This window comes from Mirounga angustirostris, unplaced genomic scaffold (genome assembly GCF_029215605.1).
Source record: "Mirounga angustirostris isolate CCGP_5_RB_7025 unplaced genomic scaffold, mMirAng1.0.hap1 SCAF_6, whole genome shotgun sequence".
In the NCBI taxonomy this organism is placed as follows: Eukaryota; Metazoa; Chordata; class Mammalia; order Carnivora; family Phocidae; genus Mirounga; species Mirounga angustirostris.
Genome location: NW_026991714.1, coordinates 129132761 through 129146571, shown reverse-complemented (window position 1 = coordinate 129146571; position 13811 = coordinate 129132761). Strand labels below are relative to the sequence as shown.

Genomic DNA, 13811 nt, shown 5'->3' with positions numbered 1-13811 from the left:
CTTAATTCTATGATGCAAGTGAACCACTGAAATACTGTTGCACAATACTTCTATTCTTTTCCATACTGCTTCTCTGTAATTCCATTAATCTGATGTCTGATAGATACTTCCCATAAAAGATTTTCTTAGGTGGTGACAGTGATATTGTGGTTATGTACAAGAATATTTTATTCTTAGGAGATGCATGCTGAAATATTAAGGATAACATGTCACAATGTCTGCGACTTACTTTTAATGGTTCAGCAAAAGCATACATACATACATGCACATGTCCCAACACCAGGAAAGGGAGATGCAATGCAAGGTTAAGAAAAGGTACCTGGAGCAAATGTAAGAGTAGAAAGAATGTCCAAAATCATGGAAATTTTTATTTACCTTAAATGTGAAACTTGCATCAAATATTAGTTCTTTTTCATGGCCTGTGATTCCTCCATTGTAAATCACTTGGCATCTTTTGGCTGGTCCTGTCTTAGGGATTTTGAAGAGGCGAAATGTTGCAGAAACAAAACGACAGTCACCTAAAACGGAATTTACCCATGGTTCAGCTCCAGCTCCCAAATGGCTATTGGTTTGCTTAGTAGATGAAGAGCATACAGATTATAATGGTGATTTTCTTCTTTGCATGCCACCAGTTATCTTTCTGGGCAGTTCACTTTATTTACCGAATAACTTTGAAGTGCTTTATTAAATACCAAACTTTGGGAGGTTGCTATTAAACAGAAGACAAGATGGAGGTTTCCAGATGACCCAAAGTCTCCTTCAATGAGACCCACTTAGTACACTCTTGCTAGACACCGCACTTGAACCACTCAAGGAGGAGTTTTAACATTCCCCACTGCTCTTTCTTACCGATCACTCTTTCTAGTTCCTTGTTTTGAACTGTAATGAGATTGGCAGTGACCAAACGTGGAGTGCAGAAACCAATTTTTTGGGCAAGGATGGCAAGGTTCTTCCAGTATAAAGCACCACCCAGGCACTCACCTAAAAAAAAGAAAAATCACAAACCAACCAAACAACTAGATATTCAAGAAATTACTCTTTTATAAAACTGATTAGGAATGGTATTAGTTGGGGTGCCTGGCTGCCTCAGTTAGAAGAGCATGCAGCTCTTGACCTCGAGGTCGTGAGTTTGAGCCCCACGTTGGGTGTAGAAATTACTTAAACAAACTTTTTTAAAAAAAGGATATGGTGGGGCGCCTGGGTGGCTCAGTTGGTTAAGCGACTGCCTTCGGCTCAGGTCATGATCCTGGAGTCCCTGGATTGAGTCCTGCATCGGGCTCCCTGCTTGGCAGGGAGTCTGCTTCTCCGTCTGACCCTCCCCCTTCTCATGTGCTCTCTCTCATTCTCTCTCTCTCAAATAAATAAATAAAATCTTTAAAAATAATAATAAATAAAATGAAAAAATAAATTAAAAAAAGGATATGGTGTTAGTTAAAACATATATCCTAGAAATAGAAAAAGGACCTGAGTGTCCCCCCAATATCTAGAAAGTCACAATTAAAATGGAATATGCTAGCTTAATGGCCTCTGGGAACCATTATTCAAGACAGTCACTAATGTACGGTCCCATACAGCTGCAATCGTATTTCTGGATGGATTAGGTCACATTCTGAAAAGCACTATGCTATGTGAGTAAAAACATATAAAGGATAATTTACAAATTGCCTATTAGCTCCAGATTATCATAAACAATCTGCTACTAGAACAGTAACTACTACTAATATTCACAAGGCAATTTACAGTTTTTAAATTTATTACATCAACAAATTAGAAACAACCCAAATGATTACCCATAGAGAAATGGTCAAATAAAGTATGGCACAGCTGTACAATATAGTTGTAGAATACACACACATTTTTAAAGATTTTAGGCTTAGGGGAGGAGGAGCAAGATGGCAGAGGAGTAGGAGACCTGGATTTCACCTGGTCCCAGGAATTCAGCTAGATAGGGATCAAACCATTCTGAACACCTATGAACTCAACAGGAGATCGAAGAAAAGAATAGCAGCAATTCTCTGAACAGAAAAGCGACCACTTTCTGGAAGGTAGGACGTGCAGAGAAGTGAATCCAAGGCGATATTCAGGAGGATAGATGGCAGGGGAGGGGGCCTCCGTCGGCCGCTACCGGCAAGTGACAGAGCCGCGGAGCACAAAATCGGAACTTTTAGAAGTCGGCTCTGCTGAGGGACGTCACTCCAGTGGCTAAGCAGGGGGTGGAACCCTCGCGGGACAATGTGGTCTCAGGACCCTCGGGGTCACAGAAAGACCGGGGGTGCCTGAGTGTGGCAGAGCTCCCAGGTAACGGAGCAGGGAAGCCAGCTGCAGAGGCGGAGCCCAGGCGCGGGCTCTCAGCTCGGGGTGGCCATAAACCGTGATCCGCGGCACAGTCGGGCCACTGCTCCTCCAGCAGGGACCCAACAAGCAGCAGATCCGGGGAAACTCCCCTTCCTTCCCCGGGAGGAGCGGCGCGCCGCAGGGATCTGCTGGGTTTGGAAACTCCACCCGGGGTCGGGTGCCAGAGATAGAAACGCTCGGTCACAGGCTGGGTGAGCATGGAGTGTGGCCGGAGACCGGGGAGACGGGAGTGACTGGCGGCTTTTCTCTAGTTGAATATATATACACACACACACAATGGAATATGGAATATTATACAGCCATCAACAAATGAAATCTTGCCATTTGCAATGACGTGGATAGAACTAGAGGATATTATGCTAAGCGAAATAAGTCAATCAGAGAAAGACAATTATCATATGATCTCACTGATATGAAGAATTTGAGAAACAAGATAGAGGATCTAGGGGAAGGGAGGGAAAAATGAAACAAGACGAAACCAGAGGGGGAGACAAACCATAAGAGACTCTTAATCTCAGGAAACAAACTGAGGGTTGCTGGAGGGGAGGGGAGTGGGAGGGATGGGGTGGCTGGGTGATGGACATTGGGGAGGGTATGTGCTATGGTGAGCGCTGTGAATTGTGTAAGACTGATGAATCACAGATCTGTACCCCTGAAACAAATAATACATTATGATAATAATAATAATAATAATAATAAAGATTTTAGGCTTAGGAAACATGCCAAATGAAATGAGGATACTAAATTCTACATATAGCATGCTCCAAATTTTATTATACACACACACACCCTACAAGGATATATGCTAAAATGTTAAAGAAGTTATTGCCAGGTTACATGATAAGTAATTTTTTCTTTTTCTTTTTGTATTTTCCAACATTTTAACAATATTCATTTATTATTGTATGACAAGAAAAAAGTTAACAGAACTTATTTTAAAAGAACTTTTTTTTTTTTTTTAAATAGGATTCTTTTTTTTCTTCTTCTTCTTTTTTTTAGTAATCTCTATACCTACTGTGGGCATTGAACTCACAACCCTGAGATCAAGAGTCACATGCTCTACTGACTGAGCCGACCAGGTGCCCCTAATAATAAGAACTTATTTCATAATCAGACTGACCACAGGCATACATTCATCTCCTCAACTTCCAGAGACTCCATTTAAATGACAATAAGGGAATAAACAACACAATAACACTGAGGACAGAAGGAGATGAAGGGGCTTCAGTCCCCAAAGGGTTACCATGCTACAGTTTTCAAAGTATTTTTCATATCCACTATCTCATTTAATCTTCATAACAGCCCAATAAGTTAGATTGTATTATTATCTGCATTTTACAATTTGGAAAACAATGACTCAAAGAGACTAATTAAACTCTAAGGTCATACTACTCTTGAGTGTCAGAGGAGAAAGGGGACAGAAGCCACCCCATCTAGTCCTACGTGTTCCCACATCACAAAGCCTCCTCCTGGGTATTAGCAGATTGGAGCTCTGTACATGAACAAGTATCTGCCGTAAAACAAAACAAAGCAACACTTACCCCATAAAATTCTGTGTGTCCTGATTTCTTCTGGCAATTCAAGGCTAGCATAGACGTCACTGAAATACAGCTCCCCGCCGTGCTGAAACAGCATTATTAGTCCAAACAAGGTTAAAGATGACATTAGTCCCAGATAGCAAAGAAAGGAATGAGGAGATAAAATCAACTTTAAAAACCAAACAGAAGTACTGAGGTGACTCTTGGTGAACAAAGCCCAGCTGCCTTACTAGTTACAAGCAATAGCTGCGTGCCAAGATTTCTTTTCAGTGCCCTACAGACAATAAAATGGTTTTCCAAGAGTGTTTCTCTCCTAAATAAAGATACTCGGGTGCTTAAAATTTTAGCCAGTCTGAACCAAATGCAGTCCCAGGTGGTTGTATAACTAATAGAAGTAAATAGTATTCCTGAATTCTTCTCCCATAAAAATCAGAACTTTTGTAATGTTATTTATTTTTATATTAATATTTTTTAAATGTCCTTAAAATCTCAGACATATGAGTGATCAGGAATTTTACGATTGTATTTAGCTAGTTTCAAGGGCCCTGAGTCCAGATTGTACTATAATGTCTCTACGTTTTAGAAGTACATCCTGATGAAGATAGTATGCTGGCCCATTAGATGACATTATTAAATCATTCCTACATATTCTTATTTCATCTCTATGACAAGCCCTGTAAACCAAAAATCTCAGAATCTTCTATCTTCTATCACGAAGATATACATCTCATGATATATGTGGAGGGTACGGAGCTCCAGCAAGTCTTCCTTTTAGAAAGTAGTTAATGTAAAATTTCCATCTTTTTTAACTTCCCAAAGATCTGAAATCCTGATAGAAATGAAACAAGCAGCCCTCAGAAACACTATATAAGCTGGAAGAGTCTATCCATAGCAATCTTTCGGAGTCAGTCCAAAAGTCCCTGAAGTCCTACAGATGCTATCCCAGGACCAGGGCCAGCAGGGAACAGGAAAAGAGACCACAGTCAAGCAGCTATTTTACGGCATCCAATGACAATCATGACTCTCGGATTTACGACCTTTTACGACACGAGAGGAAAAGGAATCCACGTCTGGGGCATTCTCGCCACGCCTCTTTTTGCCGTCCCTTTTTAACGTGAATAAATGGCAAGAGTTGGAGCTGTCCGCTCAAGGGGGCAAGAGCAGGACAGATCCCATCTGCTCTTACTGACATGTCTCCCCCTCCCCTCACCTTCAGCACTCGGTACGCCTCCTGCAGCACGGGTTCCTTATCAGGCACAAGGTTAATGACACAATTTGATCTAAAAAAGAAGAGATGGAATGGCAGGCAAATTCACACCACTCAGAATGCTTCAAATCCTTTAGTCCCTAAAGACGTCTTCCACCATTTCCCAAAGCTACACCATTCTTTCTGCCTCCCTCTTCTCTTCCCCACGCTCAGTTTTTTTCCCAAGAAAAAGGAGATGGATGGGGTATTTAAAATCGCAATAAATTTTTAGTCAATTTGAGTGGGCAGAAAAAAAAAAATCAGGCACGCTCCTGATTTGTGTCTGCGCGGATGGTCACCACGCAACGGCACGAAGGCTGGTTCCCCATGCCTCCTGCACCACGCGTTCCTTAGGCCACATGTAGATAGGCGAAATTCATCAAAGGCAGCTTCCTTAAGGCTGTCACCTGGGCATGATTTGACAACAATTCAAAAGAAAAGGAGAAACAGACTCCTACACCTTGCTGTGACAATAATACTGAAGATAACAGGTCGGTGTGTGTTGTAGGAGCAGACTCAAGGTTCCTGCTGTTCTTTTGGGCTCATCCGTTTATGTTTCAGTTTACAGTCGGTTCTCTCCTGGGCCAGTGTGTTCTGAGACCGGTGGGCTACAAGCACCTGAGAACAGCTCTGTCCCTTTATTAAGTCAGGCTTAACACCCTAAATGAGAGTCAGTTCCACAAAGAGTGTTCGACAGGAAATGGGCTATATTCACAGAAATAAGGGTATAGACCTACATAACAATATCGTAACTCTCATTCTTGATTCCAGTCTCCTCCAAATTCTCTATGTAGCCATGAAGAAAAGTCACATTGGGTGTCTGGAAGCCATGTTTTTCCATGTGATACTCAATATACTTCTTAGCCACTTCTACCTAAAAAAACAAAAAACCAAAAACATATATAAATATATATATATGGATTTGATAATCATTTTTTAAAATATGCTACTCTTTTACTAAAAATTTCCTATTATGAATGGAATATTCATAATATATTTTTGGTAAGTGTTTAAGGTTCCTCTGGGCATGTAGGATAAATTACAGTCTGGGACAACTCAATGAGTGATAAACTCTCTGCTGGGTTTTTTGTTTTGTTTTGTTTTTTTAATTAGGTAGGCTCCACACCCAATGTGGGGCTTGAACTCATGACCCTGAGAGCAAGAGTCACATATTCTATTGCCTGAGCTTGCCAGGTGCCCCTTGATACATGGGTTTTGCTTGAGTAAACTCTTCACTCAACAACAAAATCCTTCAAGATAGATGGCAGAAGCAAGGGAAAAATCAGACTCCACTGGGTCATCATGATATTCATTTATCAGGTCAAACCTCTGACTCTGTTCTCCAAGAAGAGCCCCTAATTGTCAAAGTTCTCAGCCTTCAGGGCAGGAAGCACTAGTGGCCCAAATGAGCTTTGCATTTAGCAGCCTTCGCAGATTATCCTTGAAGAGAGTCACAAAGGAAACAACTTTGTCTTTAAAAGAATGCCTTTGAGAATTCTTTCCTCCTTGCCCTCCTAATCTCTGCCTCACCTGACTTTCTGTCATGTCTATCCCAGTGACACGTCCTGTCTCACCGACCAGCTGACTCAGTACATAGCAATCTCTGCCACTTCCACTGCCCAGGTCCAAAATCCAGCAGTTTTCCAGACACTCAGGGATTACCAGACCACAGCCATAATACCTGGGAAATAGAAAATACATCCATGTATCCATATTTTCCCCCTAGAGACTAGAATATGTGGAATCGCTACATCTTACAAATCCTTTCTTCCTACCTCTCTCCTTCCTTTCTGTCCCTCCTTGCTTCCACCACTCCCTGGATTTCTATTTAGGTGTTTCGTTTCCCCCACTAAACTGGAAGCTCCATGAAAACTGGGACTCTGTCTGCTTTGTTTACCATTGTTATCATCGTTGGGCACTGCACCAGGTACTAAGACAAACAAGCCATTTACAATATTTGTTGAGTAAATACATTTAGTTAGTTATTATAGCTGAACATCTACTAAAGGTCCAGAACTGTGCTCGTTATTGAAGAAGAAATGTAACACAAGATTTCTGTTCCCCGGGGGTATTTAACTGGGGAGGTAAACCATGAGCACAGAAAACATTTCCCATGATTTACTGCACAGGCAGTAAGTGCTATAGTGGTTTAGGGAAGAGGGTGCTCGAGGAGGGATAAGGCTTCACAAAGTAGGTAGGACATCAGTGAAGTGTTGGAAGGGCAGGATTTGTTAGGTAGAAAGGAGAGGGAAGGCATTCCAGATCAATAATTGCATGTGAGGGGTGCCTGGGTGGCTGAGTTGTTAGGCGTCTGCATTCAGATCAGGTCATGATCCCAGGGTTCTGGGATCTGGGATCCGCGCTCAGCAGGGAGCCTGCTTCTCCCTCTCCCTGCAGCTCCCCTGGTTGTGCTTGCCCTCTCTCTCTGTCAAATAAATAAAATCTTTTTTAAAAAAAATAATTGCATGTGAGGCAGGAGGAAGGGAAAGGTCTAGCTAGAGTAGTACAGTGCATCAGAGGGAGCTGGGGTTGGTTAGGAAGTGGGGGCCAAACTGGACAGCCTTGAATGTCACGTCCAAGGTGTATCCTGAGTAAAGGGAGGTTGGGTGGGGAGGGGGGTCATTGGAAGTTTTTAAGCAGAGCTGTAAGACGATCATTGCTGTGCTTTACCAGTTTTATGATAGACACAGCAAACTAGATGGATCTGAGGAAATGGGTTAATTCCCTAGGGACAGCATCACTGTCTTGAAAAAGCTGCTGCCTAGAGTCTTCATGGTGGGGGGATGGGGGGCAGCACAGGAACTCTACCTCAAGGCTACTTCTTCATGTACATTCCTCAAGGCTTCCCGGATGTGCTTGGGGACCAGCCTGGCTGCAGTGACGCAGGCACTGGTCTGGAGATCTGCTGATTTCTTCAGCACCTGCCCATAGTAGGTCTGACCAGAGGCCAAGGGCAGGGTTGGGGTGGGGAGAGAGAAAAGCTGGAACTGGTATCCACAGGGTGAAGTCTCCCATGTCCACCACCACCCCCAGCCCCACCCATCCAGGCCTGGCTAGGCTTTCCCCCTGCAAAGCTCTAAGCCCAGACTTTGCCCTGCACCCCACTCCCGTCCCCTCCTTGATCCTGGGGGGCAAGGGCACAGGCGGGCCGGGCTAACAAAGGCCTAGTGCTCCCACTCAGTCGAGGCTCCTCCTGGGCCATTCCAGGCCCTTCTGCAGGCACCTGCACGTCCTTCCGTATCTCAGCGTCTCGGGGGGCCGCCACTGCCGGGAGGAGAAAAAAGGAAGCTGAAAGGCAAAGGTGCTGAGCACCTGCAAGGGGAAAGGAGCGGACTAAGGTAGAGGGGTGGTTAAAAGGCAGGCCGGGAGCGCTTGTGATGGTGACTGGTAGGGGGTGGTGATTGCAGGGCCTGCCTCGAGGGTCCGCACTGGGGGCGGGGCAGGGAGGCGAGGGGCGGCGCACTCACTATCTCCTGGGCCTCTGCACTCCAGGACTTGGGCACTCCCGCAACCAGCGCCCCAGGCCGAGCACTCCCGAGGCCCCGCCCCGGGGCAGGCAGGCCTGATCTCCGGAGGGGCGGGCTTCCCGAGCCTGCACCAGGTGGTGCCAGCCGGCTCCACCCGCTGGCGGATGCAGGAACCCGCCACCGCTTCCAGGAGCTTCCAACACAGTCTGATCATCCGCCCTCACATGGCGCTCTGACCCTGCTGGGCCCAGTGTCATCTCGGTTGTCTTTAGTCTCTCCAACCAGGAAGAGGCTATTACTATTCATTAGTATCTTCTTTTATTGCTCCACTGTGGTTTTCATTTATAAACCCGGACTTAAATGAACACCCATATGATTTTTGCCCCTTTGGGGAATGAAATTACCTTTCTCAATCTTTTTTTTTTTTTTAATTGAAGTCTAGTTGACATACAATGTTACCTAAGTCTCAGGTGTACAACATAGTGATTCCACAATTCCATACATTCCTCAATGCTCACCACAAGCATAGTTGCCATCTGCCGCCTTATTACATTACTGACTATATTCCCTATACTGTACTTCTCATCCCCATGACTTACTCATTTTACAACTGTAAGTTTTACCTCTTAATCCCCTTCACCAATTTTGCCCATCCCTGCCCCTGCAACCACCAGTTTGTATTAGTCTGTTTTTTTAGATCCCACACATAAGTGAATTATGTGGTATTTGTCTTTCTCTGCCTGGCTTATTTCACTTGGCATAATACCCCCTGGGTCCATCATGTTGTCCCAAATAGCAAGATCTCATTCTTTTCTATGGCTGTGTAATACTCTATTATATAAATATGGAATTGTATATTATTGTGAGTGTGTGTGTGTGTATATACACATACATATACACCTCTTCTTTATCCATTCATCTATTGATGGACACTTAGGTTGCTTCCGTATCTTGGCTACTGTAAATAATGCTGCAATAAACATAGGGGTGCATGTACCTTTTCAAATTATTTTTCATTTTGGGGGGGGTAAATAACCAGCAATGGAATTACTAGATCACATGGTAGTTCTATTTTTAATTTTCTGAGGAACCCCCATACTGTTTTCCACAGTGACTGCACCAGTTTGTATTCTCACCAACAGGGTGAGGGTTTCCTTTTCTCCACATCCTTACCAACACTTGTTATTTCTTGTCCTTCTGATTTTATTTTAGTCATTCTGATTGGTGTGAGGTGGTATCTCACTGTGGTTTTGATTTGCATTTCCCAGATGATGAGTGAGCATGAGCACCTTTTCATGTGTCTGTTGGCCATCTGTACATCTTCTTTGGAGAAATGTCTGTTCAGGTCCTCCGCCCATTTTTTACACAAATTATTTATTCTCAATCTATTTTTAAAGTCAGGTTTAGGGCGCCTGGGTGGCTCAAATGGTTAAGCGTCTGCCTTCAGCTCAGGTCATGATGCCAGGGTCCTGGGATCAAGGCCCACATCGGGCTCCTGGCTGGGCAGGGCGCCTGCTTCTCCCTCTCCCTCTGCCTCTCCCCCTGCTCATGCTCTCTCTCTGTGTCTCTGTGTCTCAAATGAATAAATAAAATCTTAAAAAAAAAAAAAGTCAGGTTTATTGAGATATAATTTACATTCAGGAAAATCCAACTTTAGTGTACAGTACTGTGAATTCTGACAAACGAATACATGACAATAGAGACTCTCTCATGCTGAAGTTTCTTTGTGCCCCTTTGTAGTAAATCACCTTCCCCTCCCCCACCAGCTCCTAAACAACCACCAATCTATTCTCCCTCCTTATCCAGAATGCCATGGAATCATACTGTATGCATGTAGCAGGTCTCAGTCTGTTTTGAATTATATTTAGTAAAGCAACTCTGCTAAATTCATTTTTTTTTTAAGATTTTATTTATTTATTTGAGAGAGAGAATGAGACAGAGAGAGAGAGCATGGGAGGGGGGAGGATCAGAGGGAGAAGCAGACTCCCTGCCGAGCAGGGAGCCCGATGCGGGACTCGATCCAGGGACTCCAGGATCATGACCTGAGCCGAAGGCAGTCGCTTAACCAACTGAGCCACCCAGGCGCCCTGCTAAATTCATTTTTTTTTTTTTAAAGATTTTATTTATTTATTTGACAGAGAGAGACACAGCGAGAGAGGGAACACAAGCAGGGGGAGTGGGAGAGGGAGAAGCAGGCTTCCCGCAGAGCAGGGAGCCCGATGTGGGACTCGATCCCAGGACCCCGGGACCATGACCTGAGCCGAAGGCAGTCGCTTAACCAACTGAGCAACCCAGGCGCCCAATTCATTTTTAACCTCTAGAAATTTCTAGTCAATTCACTTGTGTTTCCTAAGTATTGTCATTTCATCCTGCAGAAAATTTTTTCTTCCACCCTTATATTGAAAACCATGGGTTTGAACGGCACGGTCCACTTCTTTGCAGATTTTTTTCAGTAAGTACAGTACTATAAATATATTTTCTTTCCCTTGCAATCTTCTTAATAACATTTTGTTTTTTCTCCAGCTTACTTTACTGTAAATACAGTATATAATACATATAACATACAAAATATGTATTTATTGACTGCTTATGTTATTGATAAAGCTTCCAGTCAATAATAGGCTATTAGTAGCTAAGTTTTTGGGGACTCAAAAGTTATACACAGATTTTCAACTGTGCACATGTCAGTACCTCAACCCCCATGTTGTATAAGGGTTCACTGTATTTGTCTATCTTATTTCCTTCTGTGGTTGTAACAAGCATTTCTATTCATTAGATAGCAAGGAGATACGGATATCTAAATGGGACATTTACTACATTACACTCATTTTTCAATCTCATCTGCTGATAACAGTCTTCCCTGATGTCAATTAATTGTTAAATATTAATAGGAAAGGGGGTGCCTGGGTGGGTCAGTCGTTAAGCGTCTGCCTTCGGCTCAGGTCGTGATCCCAGGGTCCTGGGATCGAGCCCCACGTCGGGCTCCCTGCTCCGCGGGAAGCCTGCTTCTCCCTCTCCCATTCCCCCTGCTTGTGTTCCCTCTCTCGCTGTGTCTCTCTCTGTCAAATAAATAAAATCTTTAAAATATATATATATATTAATAGGAAGGTGTTATATTTTAATACTTTTAACAAGTTAAACCCACGAAAACAATCCTTGTTGGAATATTTTTATAGCTTAGAATATTTCCAACTATTAAGTGTGTAAAAATGTGTGTTTCTATAGCTATCAGTTTCTTGGCAATTGTATAATGGCAAAAAAACTCTTAAATATTAGTTTTCAAAATCCTGTCTCCATAAATTAGTTCCTTTAGGAAAGCAGTCACTTTCTCACTCATTGTTAAAATGCTATCTTTATCTTGAAGGCACAGATTAATGGGAGTTAAGGAAAGGGCTTTACTGTTTTCCACTTGTTCAGTATACTTGCTTTAATATATTATCTTCAATTTGTGGGTATTCACAAGAATCATTTGATAAACCTAAAATCCACATAACCACACATGGATAGACCACAATAAAGCAAACCACCATCAGCTAATTTAATTGAGTGATTCCCAGTTTTCCATCAGGTATCTAGTGTACAGAGCTGAATCTGGGCCAGACTGCTTGTAGCCATCATTCATTCTGATTGGTCAGTGCACCAGCCACAGGGGTTTTTGTGTTTTTAAGATCACCCCTGCTAAATGACAGGCATGCTGTGTAGATCAATATGCTATGCAGACCAAATTAGAGCTCTCATATCAAGTCATATTTTAAATATTAGCAAAAGCTAAGTAAACATACATAGAAATTTTCATTATTTTCTTCCCTTACCTCCAAGGAGGGCCTTGTGCATACCTCCACATATCCCACCTTGGAAGCAACAATTACAGAATGGTCCAGAAAGGCAGATTGTGGTTCAGTACACAGACAATCTTTAAAGAAGTAGAGCTTTCCAAAATGGCCAGCATCTCTAAGTAAAGGATTCCCCAAAACTGGAAGTATTCAAGCAGAAGCCAGATGACCAGCTAGATGTCTACTTGCTAGAGATGCAGTGGCAGGGGTAAATAGATTGGATTCAGTTACTTCCAAGATCCTTTCTTTTGTATTGCATTAAATACTAGAAATGACAAGTAGCACCCATGTTTCTATTTATAAGGAAAGTAACAGATAATAGACTAGTACTCAAAAGACCTATCACCAAACTCAGTAACTTTGGGTAAGTTATGTCATGTCCCTCACTATGTTTTCTCATCTGTACAACATGGGGCCAGAATTCAGTCACTTTTGAGGCCCGATACAGAGCTAAGATTCTGGGATTCTATGATTCTTTCTTCTTCACCAAATATTCTATATTGGTTCTTTAGAAAGAACTCTTCAGAAAGAAAATTTTTTTCTTCTTTTTTTTTTTTTTAGTTTTAATTAGAAATAGAAGTTAATTTTTTCAAATATCTTTTTGGTGTATGTTACAGTGATACATGATTTAATGTTTCTTATTAATGTAATGTGTTTTGCAGCTGTTACATCAACTTTGCAATTCTGGAATTATTTTAGCAATTCTTCAAAAATATTTCTCTATTTAATTTTTCTGAGATTTTATTAGGATTTTTCATCTATGTTAATGAATAAGAATCTCCTAAATTTTCTTATGTTATTTTGCTTTTAATTTTTAAAAATGATAAATAAAATCTTAAAAAAATTTTTAAATGGGGCACCTGGGTGGCTCAGTTGGCTAAGCATCTACCTTTGGCTCAGGTCATGATCTCAGGATCCTGGGATTGAGTGCGCTCCCTGCTCAGCAAGGAGTCTGCTTCTCCCTCTGTCCCTCCCCCCAACTCACTCTCAGCATGTGCTATCGCACTCTCTTGCTCTCAAATGAATAAATAAATATTCAAAAAAAAAAAAATGAAAGTCATAGGTGCACCTGGCTGGCCCAGTCAGTAGAGCATGTAACTCTTAACCTCGGGGTTGTAAGTTTGAGCCCCATATTGGGTGTAGTGATTACTTAAAAATAAAATCTTTAAATAAATAAAAATAAAAATGAAAGTCATATTACTTCAGCAAATGAACTGGGTATCTTACCATTGTTTTCTATACTTTGGGAGTATATGGAAGTTCTTTGACAGTTTGGAAAATTCTCAGGAAAGCTATCACAAGCAAATGACTTTTTTTTTTTTTTTTTAAGTAAGCTCTAGGCCCAACATGGGGCTCAAACTCACAACCCCAA

General features: G+C 42.2%; 1 protein-coding gene across 3 annotated transcripts in view; it reads right to left on the bottom strand.

Annotated features, from left to right (window-relative positions):
* AS3MT (arsenite methyltransferase) overlaps nt 1–13555 on the bottom strand; it is a 29166-nt gene extending 15611 nt beyond the window's left edge. For 2 of the 3 annotated variants that reach the window (XM_054508364.2, XM_045878729.3), the window contains exons 1-9: nt 8607–13555; nt 8363–8403; nt 7948–8075; nt 6670–6820; nt 5877–6013; nt 5104–5173; nt 3897–3978; nt 850–981; nt 376–518 (exon numbers count right to left, since the gene is read on the bottom strand). In XM_054508364.2, coding sequence (XP_054364339.2) covers nt 376–518; nt 850–981; nt 3897–3978; nt 5104–5173; nt 5877–6013; nt 6670–6820; nt 7948–8075; nt 8363–8403; nt 8607–8820 — 1098 coding nt within the window. In that variant the 5' untranslated portion in view covers nt 8821–13555. The remainder of the gene's footprint in view (nt 1–375; nt 519–849; nt 982–3896; nt 3979–5103; nt 5174–5876; nt 6014–6669; nt 6821–7947; nt 8076–8362; nt 8404–8606) is intronic. The other variant, XM_045878730.3, reaches the window with a different exon arrangement.
* Between the last annotated feature and the right edge of the window lie 256 nt (nt 13556–13811).